Source organism: Oncorhynchus gorbuscha, linkage group LG06 (genome assembly GCF_021184085.1).
Source record: "Oncorhynchus gorbuscha isolate QuinsamMale2020 ecotype Even-year linkage group LG06, OgorEven_v1.0, whole genome shotgun sequence".
NCBI classification, from domain to species: Eukaryota; Metazoa; Chordata; class Actinopteri; order Salmoniformes; family Salmonidae; genus Oncorhynchus; species Oncorhynchus gorbuscha.
Genome location: NC_060178.1, coordinates 106,897,036 through 106,912,547, shown reverse-complemented (window position 1 = coordinate 106,912,547; position 15,512 = coordinate 106,897,036). Strand labels below are relative to the sequence as shown.

Genomic DNA, 15,512 nt, shown 5'->3' with positions numbered 1-15,512 from the left:
ACAGTCCTTCAGATGAACAGATGTAATACTATACCCAGTGAACAGTCCTTCATATGAACAGATGTAATACTATACCCAGTGAACAGTACTTCAGATGAACAGATGTAATACAATACCCAGTGAACAGTCCTTCATATGAACAGATGTAATACTATACCCAGTGAACAGTCCTTCAGATGAACAGATGTAATACTATACCCAGTGAACAGTCCTTCAGATGAACAGATGTAATACTATACCCAGTGAACAGTCCCTCAGATGTAATACTATACCCAGTGAACAGTCCTTCAGATGTAATACTAGACCCAGTGAACAGTCCTTCAGATGTAATACTAAACCCAGTGAACAGTCCTTCAGATGTAATACTAGACCCAGTGCACAGTCCTGCAGATGTAATACTATACCCAGTGAACAGTCGTGCAGATGTACACCCACTTAGAGGGCTGTAGTACAGTAATACCTGCTGGACAGGACAGTGTTGAGGTGCTAGCTAACATAGATGGGTAGATATATAAAACCTGTCTGAGAAGCTGTTTAATGTGGGGCATTCTCATCCTGTCTGTGTGATTGACAGGGGAAACCTGGAGCTCGTGGTGATTCGGGTATCCCTGGGGAACCGGTAAGTAAGCCGGATGCTTTTCTCTCTCTCTCTCTCTTGCTCTCTCGCTTGCTCTCTCTCTCTCTCTCTCTCTCTCTCTCTCTCTCTCTCTCTCTCTCTCTCTCTCTCTCTCTCTCTCTCACTCTCACTCTCACTCTCACTCTCACTCTCACTCACTCACTCTCTCACTCACTCTCTCGCTCTCTCACTCACTCACTCACTCACTCACTCACTCACTCACTCACTCACTCACTCACTCACTCACTCACTCACTCTCACTCACTCTCACTCTCACTCTCTCTCTCTCTCTCGCTCTCGCTCTCTCTTTTTCTCTCACTCTGTCAGCTGTCAGTCAAAGGCATCCCTCCTTCTCTCTGTCACACACAGTAACAGTAACAGTGACACATATGAGTGTTTATTCCCTGACAGGGTGAGAGGGGCCCGCTGGGGGAGACAGGATTCCCAGGACCTGAGGGACCCCAAGGTGCTCCTGTAAGGATTTTACTTTACCTCTGCTCCTCTTTCCTCATACCCCTGATTAGACACCTACCCTCAACGGGAGATAGTCCATACCCCTGATTAGATACCTACCCTCAACGGGAGATAGTCCATACCCATTACATCATTACATTACATTTAAGTCATTTAGCAGACGCTCTTATCCAGAGCGACTTACAAATTGGTGCATTCACCTTATGACATCCAGTGGGACAGTCACTTAACAATAGTGCATCTAAAACTTAGGGGGGGTGGGGTGAGAGGGATTACTTAACCTATCCTAGGTATTCCTTAAAGAGGTGGGGTTTCAGGTGTCTCCGGAAGGTGGTGATTGACTCCGCTGTCCTGGCGTCGTGAGGGAGTTTGTTCCACCATTGGGGGGCCAGGGCAGCGAACAGTTTTGACTGGGCTGAGCGGGAGCTGTACTTCCTCAGTGGTAGGGAGGCGAGCAGGCCAGAGGTGGATGAACGCAGTGCCCTTGTTTGGGTGTAGGGCCTGATCAGAGCCTGGAGGTACTGAGGTGCCGTTCCCCTCACAGCTCCGTAGGCAAGCACCATGGTCTTGTAGCGGATGCGAGCTTCAACTGGAAGCCAGTGGAGAGAACGGAGGAGCGGGGTGACGTGAGAGAACTTGGGAAGGTTGAACACCAGACGGGCTGCGGCGTTCTGGATGAGTTGAAGGGGTTTAATGGCACAGGCAGGGAGCCCAGCCAACAGCGAGTTGCAGTAATCCAGACGGGAGATGACAAGTGCCTGGATTAGGACCTGCGCCGCTTCCTGTGTGAGGCAGGGTCGTACTCTGCGGATGTTGTAGAGCATGAACCTACAGGAACGGGCCACCGCCTTGATGTTAGTTGAGAACGACAGGGTGTTGTCCAGGATCACGCCAAGGTTCTTGGCGCTCTGGGAGGAGGACACAATGGAGTTGTCGACCGTGATGGCGAGATCATGGAACGGGCAGTCCTTCCCCGGGAGGAAGAGCAGCTCCGTCTTGCCGAGGTTCAGCTTGAGGTGGTGATCCGTCATCCACACTGATATGTCTGCCAGACATGCAGAGATGCGATTCGCCACCTGGTCATCAGAAGGGGGAAAGGAGAAGATTAATTGTGTGTCGTCTGCATAGCAATGATAAGAGAGACCATGTGAGGTTATGACAGAGCCAAGTGACTTGGTGTATAGCGAGAATAGGAGAGGGCCAAGAACAGAGCCCTGGGGGACACCAGTGGTGAGAGCGCGTGGTGAGGAGACAGATTCTCGCCACGCCACCTGGTAGGAGCGACCTGTCAGGTAGGACGCAATCCAAGCGTGGGCCGCGCCGGAGATGCCCAACTCGGAGAGGGTGGAGAGGAGGATCTGATGGTTCACAGTATCGAAGGCAGCCGATAGATCTAGAAGGATGAGAGCAGAGGAGAGAGAGTTAGCTTTAGCAGTGCGGAGCGCCTCCGTGATACAGAGGAGAGCAGTCTCAGTTGAATGACTAGTCTTGAAACCTGACTGATTTGGATCAAGAAGGTCATTCAGAGAGAGATAGTGGGAGAGCTGGCCAAGGACGGCACGTTCAAGAGTTTTGGAGAGAAAAGAAAGAAGGGATACTGGTCTGTAATTGTTGACATCGGAGGGATCGAGTGTAGGTTTTTTCAGAAGGGGTGCAACTCTCGCTCTCTTGAAGACGGAAGGGACGTAGCCAACGGTCAGGGATGAGTTGATGAGCGAGGTGAGGTAAGGGAGAAGGTCTCCGGAAATGGTCTGGAGAAGAGAGGAGGGGATAGGGTCAAGCGGGCAGGTTGTTGGGCGGCCGGCCGTCACAAGACGCGAGATTTCATCTGGAGAGAGAGGGAGAAAGAGGTCAGAGCACAGGGTAGGGCAGTGTGAGCAGAACCAGCGGTGTCGTTTGACTTAGCAAACGAGGATCGGATGTCGTCGACCTTCTTTTCAAAATGGTTGACGAAGTCATCTGCAGAGAGGGAGGAGGGGGGAGGGGGCGGAGGATTCAGGAGGGAGGAGAAGGTGGCAAAGAGCTTCCTAGGGTTAGAGGCAGATGCTTGGAATTTAGCGTGGTAGAAAGTGGCTTTAGCAGCAGAGACAGAGGAGGAAAATGTAGAGAGGAGGGAGTGAAAGGATGCCAGGTCCGCAGGGAGGCGAGTTTTCCTCCATTTCCGCTCGGCTGCCCGGAGCCCTGTTCTGTGAGCTCGCAATGAGTCATCGAGCCACGGAGCGGGAGGGGAGGACCGAGCCGGCCTGGAGGATAGGGGACATAGAGAGTCAAGGGATGCAGAGAGGGAGGAGAGGAGGGTTGAGGAGGCAGAATCAGGAGATAGGTGGGAGAAGGTTTGAGCGGAGGGAAGAGATGATAGGATGGAAGAGGAGAGAGTAGCGGGGGAGAGAGAGCGAAGGTTGGGACGGCGCGATACCATCCGAGTAGGGGCAGTGTGGGAGGTGTTGGATGAGAGCGAGAGGGAAAAGGATACAAGGCAGTGGTCGGAGACTTGGAGGGGAGTTGCAGTGAGGTTAGTGGAAGAACAGCATCTAGTAAAGATGAGATCGAGCGTATTGCCTGCCTTGTGAGTAGGGGGGGAAGGTGAGAGGGTGAGGTCAAAGAGGAGAGGAGTGGAAAGAAGGAGGCAGAGAGGAAAGAGTCAAAGGTAGACGTGGGGAGGTTAAAGTCGCCCAGAACTGTGAGAGGTGAGCCGTCCTCAGGAAAGGAGCTTATCAAGGCATCAAGCTCATTGATGAACTCTCCGAGGGAACCTGGAGGGCGATAAATGATAAGGATGTTAAGCTTGAAAGGGCTAGTAACTGTGACAGCATGGAATTCAAAGGAGGCGATAGACAGATGGGTAAGGGGAGAAAGAGAGAATGACCACTTGGGAGAGATGAGGATCCCGGTGCCACCACCCCGCTGACCAGACGCTCTCGGGGTGTGCGAGAACACGTGGGCGGACGAAGAGAGAGCAGTAGGAGTAGCAGTGTTGTCTGTGGTGATCCATGTTTCCGTCAGTGCCAAGAAGTCGAGGGACTGGAGGGAGGCATAGGCTGAGATGAACTCTGCCTTGTTGACCGCAGATTGGCAGTTCCAGAGGCTACCGGAGACCTGGAACTCCACGTGGGTCGTGCGCGCTGGGACCACCAGAGTAGGGTGGCCGCGGCCACGCGGTGTGGAGCGTTTGTATGGTCTGTGCAGAGAGGAGAGAACAGGGATAAACAGACACATAGTTGACAGGCTACCCCTGATTAGATACCTACCCTCAACGGGAGGTTAGTCCATACACCTGATTAGACACCTACCCTCAACGGGAGATAGTCCATACACCTGATTAGACACCTACCCTCAACGGGAGATAGTCCATACCCCTGATTAGACACCTACCCTCAACGGGAGATAGTCCATACACCTGATTAGACACCTACCCTCAACGGGATATAGTCCATACACCTGATTAGACACCTACCCTCAACGGGAGATAGTCCATACACCTGATTAGACACCTACCCTCAATGGGAGATAGTCCATACACCTGATTAGACACCTACCCTCAACGGGATATAGTCCATACACCTGATTAGACACCTACCCTCAACGGGAGATAGTCCATACCCCTGATTAGACACCTACCCTCAACGGGATATAGTCCATACCCCTGATTAGACACCTACCCTCAACGGGAGATACACCTAGAACAAAAAGGTGCTTTAAAGAACCTTAAAGGGTTTTTCGCCTTTCCCATAGAAGAATCCTTTGAAGAACCCTTTTTGGTTCCAGGTTTAACCCTTTTGGGTTCCATGTAGGACCCTTTCTAAATGTAACCCGAAAGGGTTCTACCTGAAACAAAAAGGGTTCTACCTGGAACCAAAAAAGGTTAAACTTTTCCGGACAGCCGAAGAACCCTTTTGGAACCTTTGTTTCTAAGAGTGAACATGCAGAGCCAAGTGAAATGTCACTCTATGTACAGTACATACAGGGCCTTTGGAAAGTATTCAGACCCCTTGACCTTTTCCACATTTTTGTTACGTTTCAGCCTTATTCAAATATTGATTCAATTGTTTTCCCGCCATCATCAATCTACACACAATACCCCATAATGACAAAGAAAAAACTGGTTTTTAGAAATGCTAATTTATCAACAACAAAAAATGAAATATGAAACATCTTTATTTAATCCATTTTAGAATAAGGCTGCAACGTAAGAAAACGTGGGAAAAGTCAAAGGGTCTGAATATGCAAATGTTCCCAATGAACAGAGAGTAGATGGTTCCTACTTATTGCTGAGAGATGTGTTCCTCTATGACTGTATAGGCTCAGACTGCCAGTTTGCCGGTAGACATAGTTTATATTGATAACAACACAGTCCCTCACATTGCAGAGCCAAGTGCTGTGTTACATTTACCATAGATGTCTGCATTTCCATGTCAATGAAAGAGCTTGATTTAAGGGACAATCTGTTTAAATCTGGTTTTAATAAGCTTATTAGTCCAGGCTTGTTTTGCAGAACGATGACATTATTGTATGTTATTATCATCAGAAATGGTTTCTTTAGTTATAATTCCATCAGTCTGTAAGCAGAGAGTGGAACATTAGTGTTCACACAGCAATCACCATCGTTATCCCACGCTTCAGATATCCCATTAACTGTGGAGAGAGATTACTCTGTCTGTCACAAACGGCACCCTATTCCCTATATAGTGCACTACTTTGACCAGAGCCCTATTCCCTATATAGTACACTACTTTGACCAGAGCCCTATTCCCTATATAGTGCACTACTTTGACCAAAGCCCTATTCCCTATATAGTACACTACTTTGACCAAAGCCCTATTCCCTATATAGTACACTACTTTGACCAGAGCCCTTTTCCCTATATAGTGCACTACTTTGACCAGAGCCCTATTCCCTATATAGTACACTACTTTGACCAGAGCCCTATTCCCTATATAGTGCACTACTTTGACCAAAGCCCTATTCCCTATATAGTGCACTACTTTGACCAAAGCCCTTTTCCCTATATAGTGCACTACTTTAACCAGAGCCCTATTCCCTATATAGTGCACTACTTTGACCAGAGCCCTATTCCCTATATAGTGCACTACTTTGACCAGAGCCCTATTCCCTATATAGTGCACTACTTTGACCAGAGCCCTATTCCCTATATAGTGCACTACTTTGACCAGAGCCCTATTCCCTATATAGTGCACTACTTTGACCAGAGCCCTATTCCCTATATAGTGCACTACTTTGACCAGAGCCCTATTCCCTATATAGTGCACTACTTTGACCAGAGCCCTATTCCCTATATAGTACACTACTTTGACCAGAGCCCTATTCCCTATATAGTACACTACTTTGACCAAAGCCCTATTCCCTATATAGTGCACTACTTTGACCAAAGCCCTATTCCCTATATAGTACACTACTTTGACCAAAGCCCTATTCCCTATATAGTACACTACTTTGACCAAAGCCCTATTCCCTATATAGTACACTACTTTGACCAAAGCCCTATTCCCTATATAGTACACTACTTTGACCAAAGCCCTATTCCCTATATAGTACACTACTTTGACCAAAGCCCTATTCCCTATATAGTACACTACTTTGACCAGAGCCCTATTCCCTATATAGTACACTACTTTGACCAAAGCCCTATTCCCTATATAGTACACTACTTTGACCAAAGCCCTATTCCCTATATAGTACACTACTTTGACCAAAGCCCTATTCCCTATATAGTACACTACTTTGACCAGAGCCCTATTCCCTATATAGTACACTACTTTGACCAGAGCCCTATTCCCTATATAGTACACTACTTTGACCAGAGCCCTATTCCCTATATAGTACACTACTTTGACCAAAGCCCTATTCCCTATATAGTACACTACTTTGACCAAAGCCCTATTCCCTATATAGTACACTACTTTGACCAAAGCCCTATTCCCTATATAGTACACTACTTTGACCAAAGCCCTATTCCCTATATAGTACACTACTTTGACCAAAGCCCTATTCCCTATATAGTACACTACTTTGACCAAAGCCCTATTCCCTATATAGTACACTACTTTGACCAAAGCCCTATTCCCTATATAGTACACTACTTTGACCAAAGCCCTATTCCCTATATAGTACACTACTTTGACCAAAGCCCTATTCCCTATATAGTACACTACTTTGACCAAAGCCCTATTCCCTATATAGTACACTACTTTGACCAGAGCCCTATTCCCTATATAGTACACTACTTTGACCAGAGCCCTATTCCCTATATAGTACACTACTTTGACCAGAGCCCTATTCCCTATATAGTACACTACTTTGACCAAAGCCCTATTCCCTATATAGTACACTACTTTGACCAAAGCCCTATTCCCTATATAGTACACTACTTTGACCAAAGCCCTATTCCCTATATAGTACACTACTTTGACCAAAGCCCTATTCCCTATATAGTACACTACTTTGACCAAAGCCCTATCCCCTATATAGTACACTACTTTGACCAGAGCCCTATTCCCTATATAGTACACTACTTTGACCAGAGCCCTATTCCCTATATAGTACACTACTTTGACCAGAGCCCTATTCCCTATATAGTACACTACTTTGACCAGAGCCCTATTCCCTATATAGTACACTACTTTGACCAGAGCCCTATGCCCTACATAGTACACTACTTTGACCAAAGCCCTATTCCCTATATAGTACACTACTTTGACCAGAGCCCTATTCCCTATGTAGTACACTACTTTGACCAAAGCCCTATTCCCTATGTAGTACACTACTTTGACCAGAGCCCTATTCCCTATATAGTACACTACTTTGACCAGAGCCCTATTCCCTATGTAGTACACTACTTTGACCAAAGCCCTATTCCCTATGTAGTACACTACTTTGACCAGAGCCCTATTCCCTATGTAGTACACTACTTTGACCAAAGCCCTATTCCCTATGTAGTACACTACTTTGACCAGAGCCCTATTCCCTATGTAGTACACTACTTTGACCAAAGCCCTATTCCCTATGTAGTACACTACTTTGACCAGAGCCCTATTCCCTATATAGTACACTACTTTGACCAGAGCCCTATTCCCTATATAGTACACTACTTTGACCAAAGCCCTATTCCCTATATAGTACACTACTTTGACCAAAGCCCTATTCCCTATATAGTACACTACTTTGACCAGAGCCCTATTCCCTATATAGTACACTACTTTGACCAGAGCCCTATTCCCTATATAGTACACTACTTTGACCAGAGCCCTATTCCCTATATAGTACACTACTTTGACCAAAGCCCTATTCCCTATATAGTACACTACTTTGACCAAAGCCCTATTCCCTATATAGTACACTACTTTGACCAGAGCCCTATTCCCTATATAGTACACTACTTTGACCAGAGCCCTATTCCCTATATAGTACACTACTTTGACCAAAGCCCTATTCCCTATATAGTACACTACTTTGACCAGAGCCCTATTCCCTATATAGTACACTACTTTGACCAAAGCCCTATTCCCTATATAGTACACTACTTTGACCAAAGCCCTATTCCCTATATAGTACACTACTTTGACCAGAGCCCTATTCCCTATATAGTACACTACTTTGACCAGAGCCGTATTCCCTATATAGTACACTACTTTGACCAAAGCCCTATTCCCTATGTAGTACATGACTGTATTTCAGTATATAGGGAATAGAGTGCCATTTGAGACGGATATCCAGAATGCACCAGGGCCGACCCGATCGAACGTTGGATTGTTGGAGTTGATACAAAATGTCTTTGTTTTCCTTCTTTGTGTTCTGGTCGTTCCTTGAGCAGGGGAGGCCCGGGAAAGATGGACTTCCTGGGTACGAGGTGAGAGAAAATAAATATACATACATACATACATACATACATACATACATACATACATACATACATACATACATACATACATACATACATACATACATACATACATACATACATACACACACACACACACACACACACACACACACACACACACACACACACACACACACACACACACACACACACACACACACACACACACACACACACACACACACACACACACACACACACACACACACACACACACACACACACACACACACACACACACACACACACACACACACACACACACACACACACACACACACACACAATGTCCCTCAACAAAAAGAGGTACCAGCAGCATCCTTGACAGTAGTGCTGTTATCTAGCCCTTGAGCTATGGCATCACAACAGGTGCATTAAAACACTTCTATTTGCATATTAGACCATTTCATGATAATGACTCAAAGGTATCCTGCAGATGTTGGGCTGTGTTGACTTTTAGTCTTTGTATACTAACTATACAGTTAATGCTGGGAGGCAGTCATAGATAACTGTTTGTGAAAAAGAGAAGAATGATCTATTTTCATATGCAGATAAGTGTTTGGATAAAACTTAACGAGTAAAAATAAAACAACTGCCACTGTGATCTCTACTGAAAATATGTCTAGTTGTATTTTATACTCTGTCATAGGACATCACTAGTTGTGTTTTATACTCTGTCATATGACATCACTAGTTGTGTTTCGTACTCTGTCATATGACATCACTAGTTGTGTTTCGTACTCTGTCATATGACATCACTAGTTGTGTTTCATACTCTGTCATATGACATCACTAGTTGTATTTTATACTCTGTCATATGACATCACTAGTTGTGTTTCGTACTCTGTCATATGACATCACTAGTTGTGTTTTATACTCTGTCATATGACATCACTAGTTGTGTTTTATACTCTGTCATATGACATCACTAGTTGTGTTTCGTACTCTGTCATATGACATCACTAGTTGTGTTTTATACTCTGTCATATGACATCACTAGTTGTGTTTTATACTCTGTCATGACATCACTAGTTGTGTTTTATACTCTGTCATATGACATCACTAGTTGTGTTTCGTACTCTGTCATATTACATCACTAGTTGTTGTCACTAATGACAGCCTAGGAACAGTGGGTTAACTGCCTGTTCAGGGGCAGAACGACAGATTTGTACCTTGTCAGCTCGGGGGTTTGAACTTGCTACCCTGTTTTGCTGAATTATAACAGTATGATTCACCATCATTTCCATTCTAATTAGCTGAACTATAACAGATAGAGTAACTGGTCGGAACATTGGTACATCTGTCAGTCTATATCACAGAGATCTTAACAGTGAGAGGAAGGAAGGGCCAACTTCTTATTATTTCACCCACTTCCATCAACAACATCTTGGAGAGGGAGAGAGGGGGAGAGGCAGAGAGGGAGAGAGGGAGAGGGGGGGAGAGGGAGAGAGGGAGAGGGGAGGGAGAGAGGGAGATTTTAATGCCTTGTTGTTAGATGGTGTAGCTCTTGTTCTCAATCATTTGGTGGGGCAACAGTGCCATCTAGCAGGTGAATGTGCTCCTATTCTAAACATTCCCTAAAAACTCCTCTCACTGTACTGCAATGATCTGGCTTTGAGGTTTAATGCCAGGCCCAGAGAGCGACGATGGAAGTCGAATTCAGTGGGCACGATGATAGATGTAAGCCTCCCATCAGGCGTTGGGGAATAACATAGCATAAATAAAAAATAGAGAGAGGCTGCAGATGAATGTAGGCGAGGAGGAGGAGAACAGAGTTCGCTGCTGCCCGTTGCTTTTAAAACCACATGATCGTGCCAGATTGCATTTTGCATGGAGACAGTAATCCTCACAGTAAATGGATACAAAGATGTTCCCAGGGGTTATACAGTCAGTGAGATGGAGGGAGCGAGGGAGACCTGGAAAGCAAGAGAGGAGAGGAGAATGGAGAGGTGTAGTTCTGAGAGCAGTGTTGCACATAGAGCTAACGACAGGTGTTTCTCTCCCAGCGAGGGAGGGAGGGAGGGAGGGAGGGAGGGAGGGAGGGAGGGAGGGAGGGAGGGAGGGAGGGAGGGAGGGAGGGAGGGAGGGAGGGAGGGAGGGAGGGAGGGAGGAGGGGGAGGGAGGGAGGGAGGGAGGGAGGGAGGGAGGGAGGAGGCATACAGTCCACAGAGGGAAGTGGGGCTATGTGATGCAGGGAAGCTGTGACAGACACTGTGGAAGGTGAAACACAGTCCTTGGAGAACTCCATACATCCTCAGACACAGGAACAACAGTCATCCCAGAATCATTTAAAAAGGTTGTTTTTTGATTGAGAATTTGGAATGAACGACATCCTGTCAATCACTTCACTGCTGCCACCAATTGTTAAGATTATAACGGGACCTGGCAGTCTAGTTATTGCAACAATAAACCTTTTTAGAATGTGAATAAGCTAAGACACAAGCGTGGGTTGGCAAATTTAAAATGATAAGCAATCATTAAATGACCCTGAAAGTGGAGGATTGGTTGATGTTGATGGGGGTGATTACAGAGCAACAGATTAGACCCACGTTGGCCTCAGTGGGTGTCTGAACAAAGGCAGTGTGCTTTTGAGTGCTAGGAGAGGAGAGAAGAGGAGAGGAGAGGAGAGGAGAGGAGAGGAGAGGAGAGGATAGAAGAGGAGAGGAGAGGAGGAAAGTCAGATTTGGAGAGAGGGAGGAAAGGAGAGAAGACAAAGAGAGGAGTGGGTAAAGAGAGAGAAGACGAGCCTTGGGGTCATCTTCATTCCAAATATCCAATTATTTAGCAGTGCTCTTTGCTCTTCTCTCTGGTCTGGAGGGACTTCTCTGTCTCTCTGCAATCAGCGCAGAGTATTTCAGACAGAACCTGCACTCCTCTGTCATGTGTTCATACTGTGATCTGTTTTTCTTCTTACAGGGAGCCACAGGTAGACTAGGAGACAGAGGATCCAAGGGAGAACGGGTAAGCACCTTTATTTTGTTTCTCTGACGCGGTTTTCCATAAACACAACTCATTGTTTGTGATGGAAAAATATCACACAGAACATAACTCAACCAAAAGGCAATGATGCATAGAAACACATGTTTTTCCCCCTGAGGTGCCTAAGAATTTGATAAAGGCATCTGAAATTCAATGCATTTTGTATGCCACCATTGTATTTCTGAAACCCCTATTTATAAAGCCCTGTCACAGTCTTCTACAGTGTAATCTGTTTCTAAAGCCCTGTCACAGTCTTCTACAGTGTAATCTGTTTATAAAGCCCTGTCACAGTCTTCTACAGTGTAATCTGTTTCTAAAGCCCTGTCACAGTCTTCTACAGTGTAATCTGTTTATAAAGCCCTGTCACAGTCTTCTACAGTGTAATCTGTTTATAAAGCCCTGTCACAGTCTTCTACAGTGTAATCTGTTTATAAAGCCCTGTCACAGTCTTCTACAGTGCAATCTGTTTATAAAGCCCTGTCACAGTCTTCTACAGTGTAATCTGTTTATAAAGCCCTGTCACAGTCTTCTACAGTGTAATCTGTTTATAAAGCCCTGTCACAGTCTTCTACAGTGTAATATGTTTCTAAAGCCCTGTCACAGTCTTCTACAGTGTAATCAGTTTCTAAAGCCCTGTCACAGTCTTCTACAGTGTAATCTATTTCTAAAGCCCTGTCACAGTCATCTACAGTGTAATCTGTTTCTAAAGCCCTGTCACAGTCTCCTACAGTGTAATCCGTTTCTAAAGCCCTGTCACAGTCTTCTACAGTGTAATCTGTTTCTAAAGCCCTGTCACAGTCTTCTACAGTGTAATCTGTTTCTAAAGCCCTGTCACAGTCTTCTACAGTGTAATCTGTTTATAAATGCTATTGATGGCGGTTTGTAGGAGAGCTAAAATACATGGTGACAGAATTGGCCACAGTCCCTGGGGATGTGTATCTGAGTGGGCTCAATTAGGGTAATGGCTGGATGAGGACTGTTTGTGTAATGCTGAGGCGTTGGTAGCGACAGTATCAGCCCAAAGCCAGAGTGGCCTTATGCCGATGCTCTATCAGAAAGCCTCCGGTACAGTCTGGAGTGGGACTGACAACAACCCCCTCACCCTTTTATTTAACCAGGCAAGTCAATTAAGAACATGTTCTTATTTACAATGATGGCCTAGTTAAATAAAGTGATTGTAGATCTGAATTGGAAACCGGAGGGTGAACTGTAAACCACATGGCGGGAGCTCACCAGCCAGCTAGATTTAATCATTATACATATTGGTATATTGGAACGTATATGTATTGGTTTATATGGTCAGGTATTACTGCACTGTTGGAACTAGGAACATAAGCATTTCACTACACCCTTCAATAACATCTGCTAAATATGTGTACATGACCAATACAAATTTGATTTCATTGTTCTTTACTGATCTCCTACTGCAGGGGGACCCGGGGATACCTGGAGCGAGGGGAGTCCAAGGAGAGAGGGGAAGGACAGGAGACCCAGGAATAGTGGGACCTATTGGGCCCCAAGGCCACCGAGGAGACCCTGGCCCCCCAGGTCCCATAGCATCACCAAGCCCTCTGGTACGTTGTTATATCTCCTCCAAACACACCAAGCCCTCTGGTACGTTGGTTATATCTCCCCCAAACACACCAAGCCCTCTGGTACGTTGTTATATCTCCTCCAAACACACCAAGCCCTCTGGTACGTTGTTATATCTCCTCCAAACACACCAAGCCCTCTGGTACGTTGTTATAACTCCTCCAAACACACCAAGCCCTCTGGTACGTTGTTATATCTCCTCCAAACACACCAAGCCCTCTGGTACGTTGTTATATCTCCTCCAAACACACCAAGCCCTCTGGTACGTTGGTTATATCTCCTCCATATCTCCACCAAACACATCATGGCCTCTGGTACGTTGGTTCTATCTCCCCCAAACACACCCAGCCCTCTGGTACGTTGGTTATATATCCTCCAAACATACCAAGCCCTCTGGTACGTTGTTATATCTCCCCCAAACACATCATGCCCTCTGGTACGTTGGTTATATCTCCGCCAAACACACAAAGCCCTCTGGTTTGTTGGTTATATCTCCCCCAAACACATCATGGCCTCTGGTACGTTGGTTATATCTCCTCCAAACACATCAAGCCCTCTGGTACGTTGGTTATATCTCCCCCAGACACACCAAGCCCTCTGGTACGTTGGTTATATCTCCTCCAAACACACCAAGCCCTCTGGTACGTTGTTATATCTCCTCCAAACACACCAAGTCCTCTGGTACGTTGGTTATATCTCCTCCATATCTCCACCAAACACATCATGGCCTCTGGTACGTTGATTATATCTCCTCCAAACACATCATGGCCTCTGGTACGTTGATTATATCTCCTCCAAACACACCAAGCCCTCTGGTACGTAGTTATATGTCCCCCAAACACATCATGGCCTCTGGTACGTTGATTATATCTCCTCCAAACACACCAAGCCCTCTAGTACGTTGATTATATCTCCTCCAAACACACCAAGCCCTCTGGTACGTTGATTATATCTCCTCCAAACACATCAAGCCTTCTGGTACGTTGTTATATCTCCCCCAAACACATCATGGCCTCTGGTACGTTGGTTATATCTCCCCCAAACACACCAAGCCCTCTGGTACGTTGGTTATATCTCCTCCAAACACACCAATCCCTCTGGTACGTTGCTTATATCTCCTCCAAACATACCAAACCCTCTGGTACACGTTGGTTATATCTCCTCCAAACACACCAAGCCCTCTGGTACGTTGGTTATATCTCCACCAAACACATCATGGCCTCTGGTACGTTGATTATATCTCCTCCAAACACACCAAGCCCTCTGGTACGTAGTTATATCTCCCCCAAACACATCATGGCCTCTGGTACGTTGATTATATCTCCTCCAAACACACCAAGCCCTCTAGTACGTTGATTATATCTCCTCCAAACACACCAAGCCCTCGGGTACGTTGATTATATCTCCTCCAAACACACCAAGCCCTCTGGTACGTTGTTATATCTCCCCCAAACACATCATGGCCTCTGGTACATTGGTTATATCTCCTCCAAACACACCAAGCCCTCTGGTACATTGGTTATATCTCCCCCAAACACACCAAGCACTCTGGTACGTTGGTTATATCTCCTCCAAACACACCAATCCCTCTGGTACGTTGGTTATATCTCCTCCAAACATACCAAGCCCTCTGGTACGTTGGTTATATCTCCTCCAAACACACCAAGCCCTCTGGTACGTTGGTTATATCTCCACCAAACACACCAAGCCCTCTGGTATGTTGGTTATATCTCCTCCAAACACACCAAGCCCTCTGGTACGTTGGTTATTTCTCCTCCAAACACACCAAGCCCTCTGGTACGTTGTTATATCTCCACCAAACACACCAAGCCCTCTGGTACGTTGTTATATCTCCACCAAACACACCAAGCCCTCTGGTACGTTGTTATATCTCCTCCAAACACACCAAGCCCTCTGGTATGTTGTTATATGTCCTCCAAACACACCAAGCCC

The 15,512-nt window shown here is 45.9% G+C and overlaps 1 protein-coding gene across 1 annotated transcript in view; it reads left to right on the top strand.

Annotated features, from left to right (window-relative positions):
* LOC124037343 (collagen alpha-1(XIX) chain-like) overlaps window positions 1-15,512 on the top strand; it is a 194,327-nt gene that overhangs the window by 152,712 nt on the left and 26,103 nt on the right. The window contains exons 31-35 of the mRNA XM_046352055.1: window positions 575-619; window positions 1,028-1,090; window positions 8,919-8,954; window positions 11,904-11,948; window positions 13,397-13,540. Of these exons, the coding sequence (XP_046208011.1) occupies window positions 575-619; window positions 1,028-1,090; window positions 8,919-8,954; window positions 11,904-11,948; window positions 13,397-13,540 (333 nt within the window). The remainder of the gene's footprint in view (window positions 1-574; window positions 620-1,027; window positions 1,091-8,918; window positions 8,955-11,903; window positions 11,949-13,396; window positions 13,541-15,512) is intronic.